Genomic DNA, 18,951 nt, shown 5'->3' on the forward strand with positions numbered 1-18,951 from the left:
AGCCAGGATATTTGGGTCCTAGAGAAATTCCTCTTTTAAAGATTAAAATGAAAAAAGAAAAAATCTGAAGATATGTAAACTAAGGTTTTGTCTCACCCAGGAACATCCCTGAAATAGATGATCATTCAGCCATCCCAGAAAGGATCCCTTCTAGTGAGGGAGCTCGCTCTCCTTTTTAAGCAGCCCCCTCTGATTGCTGGATTGATTTGTTAGAAGTCCTTTCTTGAGGGAAATGAAACTAAGTCTCTCAGTCACTTCCATTGGACCCAATTTTTTTCTCAAGTTTGTTACCTTGAGGACCACTAAGATCTTAGAGATCATCTCATTATCTCACCCCCCTCCCCATAGGTCTCCTGTTTATTCAGCCAATCCTCAAGAAGCTCGATAGTATCCTATTTTATATCCGATACGTCTTCTGCAGAATTGGACAGGGTGGGAGGGCCTCTGGGTCTCCAACATCCCCCAACATTCTCCTGGTTCCCTATCCTATTCAAGGGATGAGGGAGCTCCCAGAACTAGATTAGGAGGAAATCTTCAAAACTGACACTTAGTTTATCCTGGGTGTCCTCCCTAAGATACATTGTGAGGATTACACGAGGAAAAAGTTGTCCTGATAAGGTCCACAGCCTTGGAGAGTTAGAAGGAATCTTAGAACACAGCAGAATGTTACTGCTGGAAGGGAATTGGGCCAACCCAATTATACAGATGAGAAAACTGAAGTTCAGGCAAGGGAGGAACAGGGCCAAAGTTACACTGCAAGGGAATAGCAAAGCAAGGCTGCAAACCTCCTCCTTAGGAGGTGAAAGCAGGAAAAGGCTGCTGCTGCTGGGTCTGCCCCACAATCCCGTCAAGAATTTCTAGACGGCTCTGATGACCACAACTCAAATCCACCTCTTTGTTTTATTTTTTTTTTTCTTAAAAAAAAGAAAAAAAAAAAAGGTAGCCACTCAAAATCTCCCTCTTTTAGCCCTGTACAGCATGCAACACAGTTTTGTTTTGTTTTGTTTTTTTAATAGGAGAGGTTCATTTCTTTAATACCTGTTTCTGTTGTTTTGTGATTTGTTTAAACATCACAATGTGTGGGAGAATCTCTAATATATCGCAAAGTAAAAACAAAAATAAGGGGGAAAAATAGATACCAGTAGTTTAAAACATAAAGTGCATTATGATGGCTTTGCACAGAAGTTGTCCACCTTTGGAAGGGCAGGGCAGGGCACGCTCTCACTGGACAGCTGGACTTGGCTGGTAGAAAACAGGATGGATGGATGGACAATCAGGCAGGACGGACGGATGGATGGGCTGGGCAGGAGCAGAGAGGAGAGTGGCTTCTGCTCCCCCCAACCAAGAGTTCCTTCCTGGCTCTTCTCCTCCTGTCACCTTGGGGAAGGGGGAGCAGTGCAGGATGGAGATGCTGAATTGGGGGTAGGGTGATTGGCAAAAGGCGCTGTTCCAGTAGGTGTGAGGGGGATGCAGCTTGGAGAGGGGGACCCTGGAAAGGCCTGTGTCCAGGCCCCATCTGCCCTCCTCTTGGGTTTGGGCAACCTGCAGCTTGTCCTCTCCTCAAGTCTGAGAACTGATTTTTGTGGAGTGGAGGTTTCATTTGCCCGGGGAAAGGTTGGGAGAGGAAATGGGATGTGTCCATGGCGAGAAGAGGAGACGTGGAGAACAAATGGCCTGGGATGCTTCTCTGGCCCATGGGGCCCCAAGACAGGATGCTGAGGAAGACACGAAAGGAAAAGTCAGAAGGGGCTCTTGGAGAATCGAGAGCCGCAAAATTGGCCCTTACCAGGGAGCCAGCACCAAGCTCACAACCGGAGCTCTGAGCTTCCCAAATCCTCACCAAAGCTCTCTAATAGGGGCTGCCTCAGTTTCCATTGTTCTACATTTGCCTGTACCCCAGGACTGCTGAGGGAAAACCACTGAAAACCTAAAGGAACATGGCACAGTATTATTTCTGACCTGGCAGGAGGAAGCTGAAACCCAGAGAAAGGTCTGAAGTGGGAAGGCTGATACTCTGTACATAGGACTTCATACTGACTTAGTCCCAAAATGTAATATAATTGCTGTTTCATTTGGTTAGATAGTTCCCAACTCTCTTTTAATCTGGTTTGGGTGCAGGTTCCTCATGTTCAAGACCTGCTCTAGAGGACTAAAGACTCCAGATTGCTCATGGCCATGGCTGAATGGGGTCACTGGGATTCAGACCCAGATCCTCCTTCTGACCCCCACTCTCGTTTCAGCACTCAGTGCTCCGCCTTTGCTAAGAGAAAACCAGGGTGATGCGTCTGCACAAAAAAAGCACCTCTTTAACAGACCTACTTAGATACCTTGTTTAGCAAAGGATTCTTTGTTTTTAACCTTTAGAAAAAACATTTTTTTTTGGTGGTCACAGGGGCTTCTCTGAACTTCAGGAACCTGAGGTTCAAAGAAGAAGGAAGTGTCACAGATGATTAGGGGAGAAAGATGGAAGCAATCAGAGCTCTCAGAAGTTCCCCTCCCTGGAAGCCTCCTAGTTGGAGGAGAGTGGGCCTAAGCCTGGGACTGGAAGGTCAATAAAGGACCTTCTGACTTCCAAATTCTGTGAATTCTGTGAGGAAAAAGGGTGTCTGGCACAGGGAAGAAAGGGAAAGCCCCAAGTGGATATGAATGCCATCTGTGTGACATAGGCAAATCATTGAAGGCCTTCCCAAACTATACAATAAAGGGGTCGGGGGCAGGGGTCTCCAAAGTCACAGACCTTAATGGGGGAGGGGCTTCGGACATCCCCTAGTCTGGCACCTTTCATGTTTGGGGCTCTAGGGGGAAGGGGCTTGCCAAAGTGCAGCCCATCTGGGCCCACCTGCTCCTAGCAGAGACTTTCAGGGGGATCATGTCTAGCTCCTCCCCAGCCTCCATGGGCTCCCTCCACCAGGGGCCCAGCCCAGACCCGGCTCTCCCTCCAGGATCAAGGGTGGGAGACAAAAGAGCAGTCGGTGATGGAGATGAGGTGATCAGGGCCTGGGCTCTGACTGCCTTAGGGGGTGACTCACTGCAGATCTATGAATTAAACATGAACTCCTTGGGCTCACAGAAAGGGAGTGGGAGATGGGGGGGAGGGTGCCAGGGCACTTTCCCATCCTACCTAGCTGGTTCTGATTCCAGGAGATAAGAGCCCTGGAAGGCTGGCGAGCAGGGAGGAGGTGGATGTTGAGAGGCCAGAGGGCCAGGGGAGGAGGAGGAGCATGAGTCACCGAGACACGGAGGGAGGACGTGCTCTGGAAGCATGAATGCTGTGCCTTCCAGCCCAGGAAAGGAGAATAAGGGGGGTTGGGGGGTCCTAGCAGGACAGTCAGCCAAGAATGTGACCAGAAGCAGCTCAGAAGGAACAGAATCGAGGGGGAGGAAGGATGGGGCAGATGTGGTCCAGGGCTGCCTGCTCTTGGGAACAGGACTGGGATACAGAAGCCCCCTGTGAATGGCTGCTGGAGATCTTGTTAACAAGACACACATGTGTTCTGGGCAGCCCCTAGCGAACCAGCCGGCTCTGCCTGGGGCTTGGGGGACTAGGCAAGGGGCAAAATCCAGTTTGGAGGGGGGCTCCACCAAGTCTCCCCCCAACAGGTAGGGCCACGGAAGGCCCTCCAGTTCTGGCCTGGAGAAGCATCATGTTATTGGGGGTGGGCAGGAGGAGGGACAACATCCAAAATCTCCAGATGGATTGGGAACCCAGCACTACAGCACTGGGGGGGGGGTCTTCCCTCTGCAAGCTGCCTCCTTCCGGGGCTGGGGGAAGCTGGGCAGGCAGTGCCATTGTCCAGGATGAGTCAGCCCGGCCCCTGCTGCAGGGACAGAGCGGGCAGAGGCAGGGATAAACACTCAGGCTATGATTAGGCGGCTGGGACTCTGTCATCCACCCCCGGCCTCCTTCCCAATCCCCCCTCCCCTCAGTCTCCCACCCACACAGCAAGGCACAGTCATCACTGATGGGTACAAAAGCTCTCCTGGACTGCAGTGGAGGTGGGCACCGGGGGGCAGGGGCCATGGCATGGGGAGAACAGACTCTTCCACTAGAGCTGACAGCTATCCCCCAGCAGGGAGGCCAGGAGCCAAGCCTGTCTGCACCCAGACGGCCCCCCATGGGGTTTGCCCCTGGGCACTAAAGGGAACAAGAGATTCACCTCCATTCCCTTCCAGGCTCTGCCCAAAGCTGGCCATTTGCCACCTCCAGGCCCAAGAAGACTTTTCTTCTAAGCAGTATTTCCCTTCCCAAGTGTCTGCTATGTGTGCCCTGGCTCCAAAGGGACACCTGCAGGGCAGGGAGTGGGGGCAGGAGGCACTGCCAGACAGAGATGGCCAGCCCCACCGCCTGAGGGGGAGGAAAAGGGGAGACCCCTGCTCACCTTTGTAGGCCCCAGCCCTGGGGTGGGGGAGGTCACTGCTGCTTGCAAGCTGACAGCCGGCGGATCTTGCTGCTGGCAGAGCAGGCCTTGCGGGAGGGGTTGGAGGAGGCGCTGACCCTCCGCTCAGCTTTGGCTTTGGTGCTCAGCTGCGCCGTCTCGGTGCCATTCATGCACACCATCTTGGGGGGACCCCGGTTCCCACGGTTCTGTCCGTTCTGTCCAGCCTCCTCCTCGGGGACCTGTCCTGGGAGGGGGACAGAGCAGGATGAACACCGGGAGAGAGCTGGCTGTGAAGTCCTGGGACACCCAAAAGCAGTGTGACTTGGGGCGATTCCCCAGGGAGGCCGAGTTACCTCATCTGTAAAATGGGGCTAATCACACCTCGCTAATCTGGCTGGGTGGTTGTGAGAAGCTAATGAGATCATGCGTCTGGGTGCTTTGGAAATCCGGGGTTACCTAACTGAGGAGGAGGTGACGGGATGGAGAGAAGGGATACCAAGAAATGAGCAAGAACATGGAAAGCAGAAGGGAAAGGGCTAGCTGTCCAGAAGCCTTGGGATCAGACATCAAGTAGAGTGTGGCCCTCAAAAATCAGTCTCCGCAGAAGTTTGATTTCTGTGTTGGGCTTTTATCTTATTTAAAAAAATATATTTTACATCAGTCCTTCAATATCCAGCCCCTACTAAACCCCTCCTGAGAAAGGAAAGAAAAATAGAAACAAGCATTAATTAAGCACCTACTATATGCCAAGCATTGTGGCAAGCTCTTTACATATATTTCTTATGGGGACAGCTAGGTGACTCAGAGGGTAGAGCACTAGCCCTGAAGTCAGGAGGACCTGAGTTTTAATCTGGCCTCACTTAACACTTCCTGGCTGTGGGACCCTGAGCAAGTCATTGAACCCCAATTGCCTCAGCAAAAAAATAAAAAGAAAAAAAATCTCCTATGATCCTGACAATAACAATGAGAAATGCATCTTTTTTGAGAGTTTCTTACTGGAGCAGCTTGCCATTTCATTCTTTAGCTCATTTGACAGATAAAGAAACTGAGGTAAACAGGGTTAAGTGACTTATCCACAGTCAACCAGCTACTGAGTGTCTGAGGCCAGATGACTTTCTAACTTCAGGCTCAGCAATCTACCTACGTGCCACCTGCTGCCTGACTGGAAGACAGGTGCCATTAGTATCCCCATTTTGTAGAAGAAAATGAAGCTGACTGGGATTGAGTGGTTTGCCCAGGGTCCCTCTACCCACCGTGCCATCTAGTTGTCAAAGAAAAGCATTATCTGTAAAATGGGAGGCACTCATTTGATGGTCGTCAAAGTCCCGAACAACTCCAGATTTCTGATCCCATCCCATGATTTAGGCAAAGCTACAAACACACTGCACCCACCTAACCACATACCCCACACCCCACACTTGTGGGTTTCCCACCTCCAGAGAAAGGAAGAAGGTGGGCTTTCCTCATTAGCTCTCCAGGATCAGGACAGCTGATTATGATGATTCTTTAAGAGTTCAACCCTTTCCTAATCTGCAAAATGGGAACACTGATCGCACCTCCCTCTCAAGGCGGGATCAAATGAAACAGTATTGATCTTTGCAGTGTTGTACCAGTGCTGGTTGTTATTATTACTATCCTTCATACTTTTTCCTGTCTTATTCATGCACTGAGCTCTGTCCACTCATTCCCCAATCGATGGGCACTGGTTTTGCTTCCAGTTTTTTTCCTAATACAAGCTCTGATCTCATCAGCTGTTAAGGATTCAATTATTATCTCTATGTAGATGATTTTCCTATCCTCCCTCTGGACCTCCAGTCTCCTCTTCCAGCTGTCTACTGGACATCTTGAACTGTTATGTCTTGTCATCTTAAATTCAACAAATCCAAACTGGAATTCATTATCACAGCCTGAATCCACTGTCCACCTCTGCTTTCCCTATTACTGCGGAGGGCACCAGCATCCTCCCAGCATCAAGCTGGAAACGCAGCGCTCATCCTGGATTCCCCACTGCCCCTGCCCGCCCCACAAACAAGGAGGGCTAAGATGTTTCTTTACTTTCCTAACATCTTCTCCCCATTGACGACACCACCTCCCATTTGCAGGCCCTCCTAAGTGAGTCCCTCCCTAGTTCCGCCTGTCCTTCACTCAGCTTTCAAAGTGGTTTTCCTAAAGTATAGGTCTGACCATGTCAGCCTCTGACGCACAGTGGGTGCTTAATAAATACATATTTATTAACTGACATACTGAAGGTCACTCCCTTATTCAAGAACACCAGTGGCTTCCTATTTCCGTGACGAAAATTCAGTGGTTTTCAGCCTCGTCCAACTTTTCATGACCCCGTTTGGGGTTTTCTTGGCAGGGATGGTAGAGTGGTTTGCCACTTCCTTCTGCAGTTCATTTTATAGATGAGGCAAGCAGAGTTGTGACTTGTCCAGAGCCACACAGTTAGGAAGTATCTGAAGCTGGGTTTGAACTCAAAAGATGAGTTTTGTCTCCAGGCCCAGTGCTCTGTGCACTGTGCTACCTAGCGGCCCCCTTTTTTAATGATTTTAATGAGTTCAATCTTGTTTGGCTTCTGAAGTTCTTCATTCCCCCATCTTTCCAGGCTTTTTAAGTCTTATAATCCTTCCTTCCTCCCAGCTCCCTACTCAATAAACTCCCAAGGTGCCTCCAAGATTAAGTGCTGGGCTTGGAGTCAGGAGGGCTTAAATTCAAACCCAGCCTCAGATACTTTCTAACTGGGCAAGTCACTCAAGCCCATTTGCCTCAGTTTCCTGATCTGTCAAATGAGCTGGAGAAGGAAATGGCAAAGAAAGTCTGCCAAGAAAGTCCAGCAAGGCTGAAAAATGACTACACAACAGATTTCAGGCCTAACCCAGGGCCTGGGATATAAGGGTCTTTGGGGGTCTCCTTCTGGTTTGAAGCTCCTGGCTAGGGAGAGCTGGTGTTTTGGACCCAATGAAGAACAACAGGAAGAAAAGCTTTCTCTCTGCCGGGGGCCTCTGCCCCCAGGTAGTTTTAAATTTTAGAAGCACGCCTTGTTCCCTTAGTCCTTGAGGGATGAGTCAGCAAGAGCTCAGGGCTGCAGGGTGAGTCCATCTGTGTCATTCTGACATCTTCAGTGATGATCATTATCCCTGGGACCCTCCCACTGAGGAGGAAGGCAGGCTCACAGAGAGCCAGGCAAACAGGCAGAGGAGAGAGAGCACGTTATGCACTGGCTGCTGGGGCGAACCTCCCCACCCTTAGCAGGCCCGGAGTATGTGTATTCTCTCGTGTACAGTGGTGGTAGTTCATGTATTAGAGGGACAGGACCAGTTTCTCTGCTACAAGCCCCAGATTTGGGGAGAATGTGTCTGACAATCAAGTTTTCCTAGGGTCTTTGTTTTCTCATCTATAAAAAGGGAAGAACCATAATTATTAGACCTGCCTTACAAGGTTATTTGTGGAAAAAAAAAAGTTTTATGCTTAAAACAATTAATCAGTACTTATTAAATATGCCAAAGCCTTATGCTAAATGCTAAAGACAAAAATGAGACAATACCTGTCTTAAAATAATTTAGATGCTATTATGTAAATGGAAATTTTTATTATTATTTATGTAACCATTTGAGAATACTCTAGCAATACTGGCTAGAAGGCAATGTGGGTTACACAGCTAATGTGTGTCTGAACTCAGATTCTCCTAAGACTAGAGTCTGTGCTCTATCCACTGCACCACCTGCCCCTGGAAGCTATTCTCGGAGGCAGGAAAACCGGATTCAAGGCATGCTTTTAATACATACTGGCAAGATGACTCTGAGTAAATTTTGTCTTCTCAGTGTCGAGGCAACTGTATAAAACGAAGTTGCTGATCTGTATCAGAAGGAATTACTTACCTAGGGGTTCCCTACATCAGTGGCACTAAATTCAGGCTAGAAACCACACTCAGGGGTCCCAGCAGGCCACATATTGTCTTGTTGTTGCTATTCAGTCATTATTAGTTGGGTCTAAATCTTTGTGATTTGGGTTTTGTGCCAAAGATACTGGGAATTGCCATTTCCTTCTCCAGCTCACTTTCAGATGAGGAAACTGAGGCAGACTGTGATTAAGTGGCTTGCCCAGAGTCACAGAGCTCTAAGGATCTGAGGGTGGATGTGAACTCAGATGTTCCTGCATTGTCAAACTGCCACAGTCTTTCCCATAGGACAAAAGATGAAAGAGGCTTTAGAGAGCTTATCCGGTGCTTTTTTGACACTTCCCAACTTCATTCATGCAATCACCAAACATCTAGTAAACGCTGACGGCCAAGATAGGCAGTTTAAAAATGTTCCCAGGAAGCAAAGCATTTAGATACAAATGAATCTCTGAGGTTCTGGCTGGCAGGTCGGGAGTGAGGGAGCATCAAGAACTCAGACTCAGATCGAGGTCAGCTTAGAGATAAAGAGTGAAGAAACTGAGATTTAGGGAGATAAGAGAGATTTGTCCCAGGCACCAGAGAAGCTGGAAAACCAAGCCGGGGTTCAGATTCTGGCACCTTCCTAAAAACCTGCTGCTAACTGTGTTCAGCCGGGCAAGGAGGTGTGGGAATCTGGAGGGATGAAATGTAATAGAATTTTCTTTAGAACACCCCCAAGTAGTCCTGGAGCTGGCTGAGGAAGCTGGTGGATTCGGAGAGCAGCCTCATTGGAATTCTGTCGCATGAGACAAGGACCCGCACCCCAGCTCCCCGTGACTGTCACTCATACACGTGCCGAGGGGGAGTGATAGCTCGCCCCCACTGAAGCGGGCTCAGCGCCCACCTCCAGTCACACGATAAACCTGCATTAGTCATGGCAGAGCTCTGGTTGCAGAAGGGGGAGGGGTCTTCAGGGGCCTTTTTGTCAGATCTACTGCTCAGGGCTTGGGGCAGGAAGAGAAGCATTATCTGGGCCCACGAGTGGCCCACAGACTAAGACAGTGGGCCGCTTAATCAAGATGCTCAATTACCTGGTGAGGTAAAATCAAGGCAAATAATATTGGCTTCAGAAGCCTATGAATGTCCAGGAACCCTACCAGCCCACCTCTCCCACCCTCTGAATTTCAGCCTGGCTGGTCTCACTGTGGCCAGAGCGGATCATGCTCATGTCATAACACTAACAAGAAATAAAAAAGGCTTTGGAAGCCAGACCTGAGATCATAGGAGCCTTGACATGGTGCTGGAGGGAACCTTGGAAATCCAAATAGTCGACATTTGATTTTATAGCTAAGAAAACCGAGGCCCAGGGATACCAGGTGACTTACTTCCCCAAGGTGACACAGGTGCTTAGGACAAGATGCAGAATTTGAACCCAAGTCTTCTGGCTTCCAAATGAGTGCTCTTTCCACTATACTAAGTTCTGTTGCTAATTAGCTATTCAACCCTGGCCAAGCCACTTTGATTCTCTAAACCTTAATTTCCTCTTCTATAAAATGGGGACAATAATACTTGTATCATCTTCCCAGGGATGCTGAGCCAAGGAGAAAAACATGGACTATTATTATTTCTACCACTGCCTTGCAAATCCTGTTTACTTCATTTCCTTCTCTCTGTCTATCCCAAACCTACCAAGCCTTCAAGGCCTGGCTCTGTTCCTACCTCCCTCCATTTCCCTGACCATTCAAAGGATATACACAGGCAGTTTTCAAAAAGAAAAAAAAAAAAAAATGCAAGAGATCAACCTTTCTCTGAAGAAATGTTCTAAATGGCTAATAATTAGAAAAATGCAAATTAAAACAATTTTGAGGTTTTACTTCACACCCATAAGACTGGTAAAGATGACAAAAAAGGAAAATGGCAATTGTTGGAGGGGCTGTGGGAGGACAGGCACTTTACTGCACTTCAATAAGCCCCTAAACTGGAATACTTTTTAACCCAGCAATATCATTTCTAGGCCTTAAAGAGAGCACAGAAGAGGAACCATATGAACAGAAATCTTTATAAAATCTTTGTAAAAGACCTTTTTCCATCGCAAAAACAAAAACAAAAACAAACAAACAAAAAAAAAAAAACCCTGGAAACTGAAGTTCCCATCAAATGGGAAATGGTGAAACACCCTAAAAATTATGAAAGGGATGGATTCTGAGAAACCGGGGAAGATGGACACAGCTAGATCCTGATTTGTATGAATAATTAAATTATTAAATAATTAGAGCTTTCTTAGCAAAGATATTAGTTTGCCATTTCCTTCTCTAGTAAATTAAAACAAAGAGTGCTTAAAATGACTTGTCTAAGATCCTTCAACAAGTAAATATCTCAGACCTTATTTGAACTCATGTCTTATGGATTTTAAGCCCAGTATTCAATCCACTGAGCCACCTCGCTGCCCCTTTATCCACTTACCCATGTGTACACATACACATGTGTATAGACTGATATAATATACATGTGTTTGTGTGTGTATACATACATGTACCCATAAATACACAGATATCTGTATATTGCTAGCATTTATATATTGCTTTAAGGTTCATAAAGCACTATATTTATGTTTACTCATGGGATTCTCACAGCAACCCTAGGAAATGGCTGCTACTATTTTACAGATGAGGAAAATGAACAAGTGATGTAATGGTTTGTGCAGGATCACATAACTAATAAGCTCCAGAGGCAGGGTGAATTCAGGCCTTCTTGACCACAGGCCCATTTTCTATCCATTCTGTCACCTAGCTGCCTATGTGTTGGTCAAGTTTTGAGACATCCTGTTTCCCAGAGATAAGGCCCAGGAAGCAAGCAGGCTGTGCCCTGAGCTCCACACAACAATCCTTGGCACTCTGGACGATCCTACCCTCTGCAAAGTGTATTGCTTTGACCAGCATCAGGTGTTCATTGAAGGATTTGTGATTTTCATATTATTCAATAATTCTTTAGATTTGTTGGAGCTTCCTTCATGTCCCAGGGACTTGAGAGCCAGAAACAGCTGATGTGCTGCAGCCTAAAGCCACTTATCCTGTCTTCTGACATAGTAACAATTCCTGTGCTTGTATAACCAAACCAGTACTGAACTCCTATTTCTGCCACACTAACTCTGGTTCTGTACATTCATGAATGCAAGGCTCAACAACCCTTAAGATTTAAGATAATCAACCTGGAGACTTCCCACAGGACCCAGGAACAAGTTGCATCGTCCTCACAAGAGCCTAACAGGGGAACGACATACACATGCCATCATCATTCCCACATTAGAGGCCTGTTCCAGTCTCACTGATAGGTATGTACACACAAACACATATACACAGACTGATTTTTTGGAGGGAGAAGTAAAAAAAGGGGGCAGGGACAGAGGAAGAGAGAAGAAAAGAAAATAGAGAGGGAAGTTATTTTAAAATATACAGAAGAGAACAGAATGAAGATCAAAAAGAATCAGAGAAAATCAGGAATTCTGAAAGTCACATGTTGAATTTATGATATATACAGGCTGTCTCAAAAGTTTTAGTGAAGTTTTAAGCCCTCTATGCTAGGAGGTCTTTGTCCTAGGAAATTGCTTATTAGTATTTCGATAACTATTTCAATATAATTAGTTTTCTTTGTAATCCTATGTTTTTTATATCTTTAAGAACATGATTTTGAGAGGGAAGGAAGTATTTGTTAAGTACCTACTATGTACCAGGCACTGTGTTAAGCAACTTATAAATATCATCTCATTTGATCCTCATTATAACTCTGTGAGAGATGCATTATCACTATTTTATAGTTGAGTAAAGTGAGACAGAGGATCACATTGCTATTAAGTATCTGAGGCTGGATTTGAACTCACGTCTTCCCACCACCCTATCTACTTCAATTAATAAAAATTTATTAAGCACCTACTCAAAAAAAAAATTTTAAGTACCTACTCTTCCCAGGCACTACCATAAGAGAAGGGGAGACAAAAAAGACAGTCCCTTCCCTCAAGAAGCTTACAATCTAATGGGGGCAAACACAAGCAAACAAATATATAAATAACTTCTATACAGGATAAACAGGAAATCATTAAGAGAGGAAAGGTCTCAGAATGAAGAGTGGCTGGCTGGACCTTAAAGGAAGCCAGGGAGGTCAATAGGTGGAGTGGAGAAGCAGCTCCAGGAATTGGGGGAACAGTTGCTGAATCCTTTTGATACCCAAAGCCTTGACAGGGGGTTAAGAGCCCCAAGTCTCTGCTATAGTTTCGAAGGTCCCTTAGACTTTTTGCCCCAACTCTTTAGTGTTTAGTGATAAGGACAAAGAATAAGGCAAGAAACAGTAAAATGACAAAGAATGCAGTCTTTCCACTGTCCCCTTGCCTCACTAAGTTCTGGATGGATGGGATCCTGGGCTAATAGCCCCACTGGTGACATGTATAATTTGAAAGTCCACTGGTTTGCATAGCACTAGGTTTATTGGTTGAGAAACTCACTTACCACCTGCAGTACTTTATACAATACATTCTATGGCTGCCAGGCCTGTAACATTCCCATATTAAATTTGGCCAATGGGGAGAAGTCTACCCAGGCCTTCCTGGTTAGCCAGAGTCTATGCTACCAGGAATTCTCTCAGTTGCTTGAATGTCCTAATGGGCTATTTCACAAACATGGCATGGACTATGTCCACAAATGGGTCAAGTACAAGTTCTGAAAGGCCCTACTGGGTAAGGCTAGAACATGGAGCAGCTAATTGGTACTGTCAGACTTCTCTTCCTGAATTCAACTCTGGCTTCAGACACTTCCTAGCTGTGTGACCCCAGGCAAATCACTTAATCCTGCTTGCTTCATCTGTCAAATGAGCTGGAGGAGGATATGGTAAACTACTCCACTATCTTTGCCAAGAAACCCCCAAAATGGGTCAGGAAGAATGGGTCATGACTGGATTTGGTGGAGACAGTCGGACCTTGGAGAAAGCCCTTCCAACAGAATGGTGGAGTTTGGGTTAGAGAACTCTCCCCAGCTCCTAAGAGGTCACCAATGAGAGGTCACCAACTAGATCTCCTCTCCTCTCAAATGCTTCTGACCTGAAATTACTTTTCCTGAATTTGCCAGTGATTTCTTTTTCATCAAATCTGTTTGTTTTTTCTCGATCCTCATCTCTGTACTGCCGATCACTCTTTTCTCTCTGGGATTTTGTGACTGCTCTCTCCTGGGTGTTCCCCCTAATCATCTACTCACTCCTCTGCTGCTAACACCTCTATTAACTGAGAGTATTCCTAAGGGTGGTTGGCCTAGGATCTCTTAGTGTTCCCATCAGCTCAGGTCCAATGATCATTTCTGAACAAATGACTGCCAGATCTATGTAACCAGACCCACGTTGCTTCCGAGTATCAGTCCAAATTGCTTAATGGACATTTCAAAATGGATGCCCTGTAGTCATCACAATCTTACTAAATCCAAACCAGAACACACTGTCTTTCCCCTCAGACTCTCCCTTCTTTTAAACTTCCCTATTGCAATGGGACTCATGTTCACAATCCTGGTGCCAATCTTGGTTGCCCCCACACAGCCAATCAGTGGCTAAATCTTATTTCTATCTTCGCAACAGTTCTCTTGTACATGACCTTTTCTGTCAACTCATATTACACCTATCACCTTAATTCAGGCCCTTACCAACTCTTACCTTCACTAAGGTCTTCCTATCTCAAATCTTTCTGCCACCTAATCTCTCCAACTCCTCACTCTGACTCTCATCTACCTAGACTTCCAATTCCTACTTTAGCTCTCAAAATGATTTTGGGTGTTATTTTGAGGAAAACAGGGATTAAGTGATTTCCCCAAAGGTTTTATTTTTTGTTTTTTTCTTTACTTTTAACACACATTGCTTTCTTTATGAATCATTTGAGACAGAAAAATCAGAGCAAAGGGGAAAAGAACATGGAAGAAAAAAAAAAAGCCAGAAGAAGTGAACATAGGATGTGTTGATTTGCATTCAGTCTCCTTAGTTCGTTTTCTGGATGCAGGTGGTGTTTTCTGTTCAATTACCCAGTTATAGGTACTAAGTGTCTGAGGCCACATTTGAATTCAGGTCCTCCTGACTCCAGGGTGGGTATTCTCTCCACTGTAACACCTACTTGCCCCTCATAGGGATCTTGCTAAAATAAACCAGAGGGGTGGTATAGTCATTGTCCTATTCAACAGACTGCAGTGGCTCCTTTTTACATCTAGGACCAAATACAGTGTCTTTGATTTGGCATTTAAAACGCTTTACAACTTGGGCCTCCTTCCAGCCTTCTATTTGATTCTCTTCCAAAGAATTCTAAAATTCAGTCATATCAGCTTTGATGTTCATCACTCATTCAAAACACTGTCTCTCCTGTCTCCAGGTTTTGCAATATCTTGTCCTCCAAGCCTAGTTGCATGCTCTGTTTCCTCACTTCCATTTCTTAAAATTTCTGACTTCCTTCAAGATTCTGCTCAAAGCAATTTGGAACTATGCTCAAAAAGCTATCAAACTGTGCATACCCTTTGATCCAGCAGTGTTTCTACTGGGCTTATATCCCAAAGGGATCTTAAAGGAGGGAAAGGGACCCACATGTGCAAAAATGTTTGTGGCAGCCCTTTTGTAGTGGCAAGAAACTGGAAACTGAGTGGATGCCCATCAACTGGAGAATGGCTGAATAAAGTGTGGTATATGAATGTTATGGAATATTATTATTCTGTAAGAAATGACCAGCAGGAGGAATACAGAGAGGCCTGGAGAGACTTGGATGCTGAGTGAAATGAGCAGAACCAGGAGATCATTGTACATGGCAACCACCAGACTATATGATGATCAATTCTGATGGACGTGACTCTCTTCAACATTGAGATAATTCAAACCAATTCCTCTTGTGCAGTAGAGAGCCATCTACACCAGAGAGGAGACCGTGGGAACAGAATGTGGACCACAACATAGCATTCTCACTCTGTTATGTCTAACATGTATTTTAACATATTTAACATGTATTGGACTACTTGTCAGCTAGGGGAGGGAGTGAGGTAAGGAGGGGAAAAATTTGAACAAAAGGTTATGCAAAGGTCAATGTTGGAAAAATTACCCATGCATATTCTTTGTAAATAAAAAGTTAAAAAAAAAAAAAAAAGATTTTTCTCAAAGACTTTTGAAGGCTTTTTCTAGTTCATCCTCCTACTGGAAATATCTTCTTTAAGTATTTTACCTATTTTTATGCATGTTGCATGCTCCTTGAGGCCAGGAACTATTTTTTTTTGCCTTTCTTTGCACCCACAGTACACAGTAGGTGCTTAATAAATGCTTGCTGACTGTCTGATTCATCTGGAGTCATAGACTCTAACCACCTGGATCACCCTGGGGAAGTTACCTCAGTTTCCTCATTTGTTAAATGAAAGGATTACAGCCCAGATAGGCTTGCAGGTCTTTCTAGCTCTAAATCTATGATCTTATGAGTGCAATGGGTTGAAATGTGAGTGGGTGTTAGGAAGTGGCAAGCAAAGACAACTCTTTCCAGATGTCTGGCAGAGCAGGAGAAGACAGAGATGGCAAAGTGTCTTATACATGACACCTATATAATCAGTGACAATGGAGTTGAGCTGAATTGGCATTAGCTGGAATAAAGTGAAATTTGTTGAATTGTGGCAGGCTGATCACTTTGGTAAGAGTAATAGTCTGGCATTTCTAAGAAGCCTTTAGGTTTGCAAAGTACTTTAGTCTCTGACTAGATCCTAACAATAAGCCTTTGAGGTAGAGGCAGAGAGACTTAGATCTGGGGCCACAGATCTTAGGTATCTGAAGCAGGATTCAAAACCCAAGTTTTCCTGATATCAAGTCTTGTACTCCAGATCAAAAAAGATGGGAAGGAGGAAGGGCTCAAAGATGCACTTGAGAGATTAAGGAGTGAGACCCTAGAGGGTAAAGTAGATAGGATCAAAGGGAGCTCCTTGGAGACTGAAAGTGGCTTAAATGTGGGGGATGGAGTCTGGGTTGAGAAGGGAAAATGTCTATAAGAGTCAAGTCAGTAAGAGTAAAACCCGAAAGATCTCCCCCAGCTCTGCCATCCTGTGTCCTAAGGGTTCTCCTAGTTCTGACCCCATGTTCTGAGGGCTTTTCCAGCCCTGCCATCCTATGTATTAAGAATTCTCTCTGCTCTGTCATCCTGGATACAAAGTCCCTCCCAGGGCTAACATTCTATGTTCCAAGGGTCCTCTCAGCTCTGACATTCTGGATTCTCAGGACCTTCCTTCCCATCTGACACAGTATGTTCTAAGGACCCCTCCATCCCTGCCGTCCTGTGTACTAGGAATTCTCTCTGCTGTCATCCTGGGTGCCAAGTCCCTCCCAGGCTCGACATTCCACATTCTAAGAGTCCTCCTAGCTCCATGACTTTCGGCTCTACCTTTCGCTATCACAATTGCCATACCTCTTGCCCTTTCTATGTAACTATCCCCCAAGGAACTTCTTTCACTAGCACCTGGGTTTTCTGCCCTGCACTTACCCCCCAGTTTAAGTAAAGGCCCATGGAAACAAATATGCATTCTATTGCCTATAACTCTGGGGTTTTATTGCCTGAAAATCTCATGAGGCCTCTGGGTGGGACAATTCATCATTCACAATATGACCTGCCTCACAAACAAGAGAGCTGCCATGGAGACGGAGCTGGAGGTGGAGAGGAGGGAGGCCTACAGGCTGCTCTTTTGTAGCATGAATATTTGCCCTAGACACCACTGAGGCAATGGAGTACTGACATGGTAGAAGCAGTCCTAGTACAGCAAATCCCAGCTGCTATACTCATATAAACCAGACCAGGGAAGTCTGGGCAATTCTGCCCCTCTCCTTGCTTCATGTGATTATCTATAAAATGGGTACAGTGAGAGCTTTTTTGGCATTATTCCCAAGGCAGAGTAACTTAGGGACACTTCCTGTGCTTGAGTAAAGTGGGTTTCCAATTGTTCTTGGCAACTTCTTACACAGTGACCCATATGCGACCTGCTGAGGTGGTTTTTCAGATGATACAAATTACACCTGTCAGAACAATTTAAGGTTTGCAGACTTACTGCTATACAATTATGGAAAGCATGATCTACAGGGGCACAACAGAAATTCACCCAACTCCTTCTGTTGGGTTCAAATACTACTTGTGAGACCATGGGCAAGTTACCTCTCTGGAGTTTAATTTCCTTATCTGTAAAACAAGGGGGTTAAAAGCAATGAACCTCTAGTTCCTTTGTTCTTATGAATACTCTTCCCAATTTTGTGGATGAGGAAACAGACTCTGGAAGTGACTTGTCCAAGTTCATGCCTAAAATCTTTAAGCTACCTTTCAGTCAGAGTAATTAATTTCTCTGCTCATGTAAGCTCTGGGATTCATTAAAGTGAGCATGCACTCATATACACCGCCCCCTCCTTCCCCCCCCATAAAGTGGTACAGATCCATACAGATCCCATCCATTACCTACCCCACAAGGTTATTGTGAGCCAAGTTCTTTTTTATTTTTTTATTTTGCAGAGGGCTCCAGAAATAGGGGCTTTTATAATGATGCTGATGCCAGGAACCCTTTCTGGGAAAGGAAACAAGAGGAGCAAGAGTAGAGCCAGTTTCATCAGCTCAGCCCTCCCTGGTGAGAGCAGACCAGGCTCAATTAATGAAAACAAAGAACTTAACGCTGAAAATAGGCTTTCTGCACCCGTCACTGCAGCCCACACTGGAGCCTGTGACCCGTTGTGCCTCATCTATTAAAACAGCCACAATCCTGCCTCCCCATTAAGGGGTGCACATTGCTAACGACCAGCAGCCCACACTGTCCCCGCTGCGGCCGCCTGCCGCCTCAGCTGCTGCTCAGGGACGGACGTCAGCTGGCCCCCGCTGTCTCTTGCCTTCTCCCCAGTCACCCTCCTCGAAGATTCCATCTCCTCTCAGCACAAAAGCTGTTCAAAATAGGCCCTCTTCTTACATAAAGGACTTCAAGATGGCCTGATTCACCAGCTTCAAAGCACACGTCTGCTTGCACGTAAGGGATAGTCTGCTATAAAAAGCCACCTTAGTAAATACTCGACACCCTTTATTTTTAGTTTCAGGCTTTTTAATGTTCCCAATCTTCCTGCTCTTCCCCTGGCTCTCCTCCCAAACAGAAGGAAAAGACGCAAAACCTGGAAGCTTTTGTTTTGCTTTTGAATGTGGTGCTTGTGGAAAGGTTATGGATTAGTCTGATTTTCACTGTGAGGGGGGGGGGTGTTCTCCCAGTCCCTTCAGTTGCTGCCTTCCACAGAATCAGGGAACTTCGGGGTGAGGAGGGGGCTGAGACTGTCTACAAGTTAGAAGGGAATGCCCGGAGGAGCCAGGCTTGAATCCAGGGTTTCCCCACTGCCCAGCTGGTGACCTCCTGGACACCGCCATGGCTGTGTTCATTTTTCATTTGCAGGGAAGGAGGTGCAGACCTGCCAGTTTCCCAGCTCTCCTGGCTCCAAGGCCAACTTCTCCAGAAATGGAGATTAAGGCAGAGATCAAATGGGTACAAGAGCTGGGGTTCCACTCGAGGTCTAAGTAGAATCACAGAACGAGGCTTGAAAGGGTAATGGCCAGAAAGCATCGCTCCTGTCCTTCCAAAGCCCAGGAGAACTTCCCTGTACTCTCCCAGACATACCTAGCTCCCTGCTACCTATTTTCAGAGTCGTGGG

At 46.0% G+C, this 18,951-nt stretch overlaps 1 protein-coding gene across 1 annotated transcript in view; it reads right to left on the reverse strand.

The window, feature by feature from the left end:
- Positions 1–886: 886 nt before the first annotated feature.
- STK11 (serine/threonine kinase 11) overlaps positions 887–18,951 on the reverse strand; it is a 155,345-nt gene continuing 137,280 nt past the window's right edge. The window contains exons 9-10 of the mRNA XM_074305019.1: positions 4,380–4,623; positions 887–1,715 (exon numbers count right to left, since the gene is read on the reverse strand). Coding sequence (XP_074161120.1) covers positions 4,412–4,623 — 212 coding nt within the window. The 3' untranslated portion in view covers positions 887–1,715; positions 4,380–4,411. The remainder of the gene's footprint in view (positions 1,716–4,379; positions 4,624–18,951) is intronic.

The sequence above is a fragment of the Sminthopsis crassicaudata genome, chromosome 1 (genome assembly GCF_048593235.1).
Source record: "Sminthopsis crassicaudata isolate SCR6 chromosome 1, ASM4859323v1, whole genome shotgun sequence".
Lineage (NCBI taxonomy): Eukaryota > Metazoa > Chordata > Mammalia > Dasyuromorphia > Dasyuridae > Sminthopsis > Sminthopsis crassicaudata.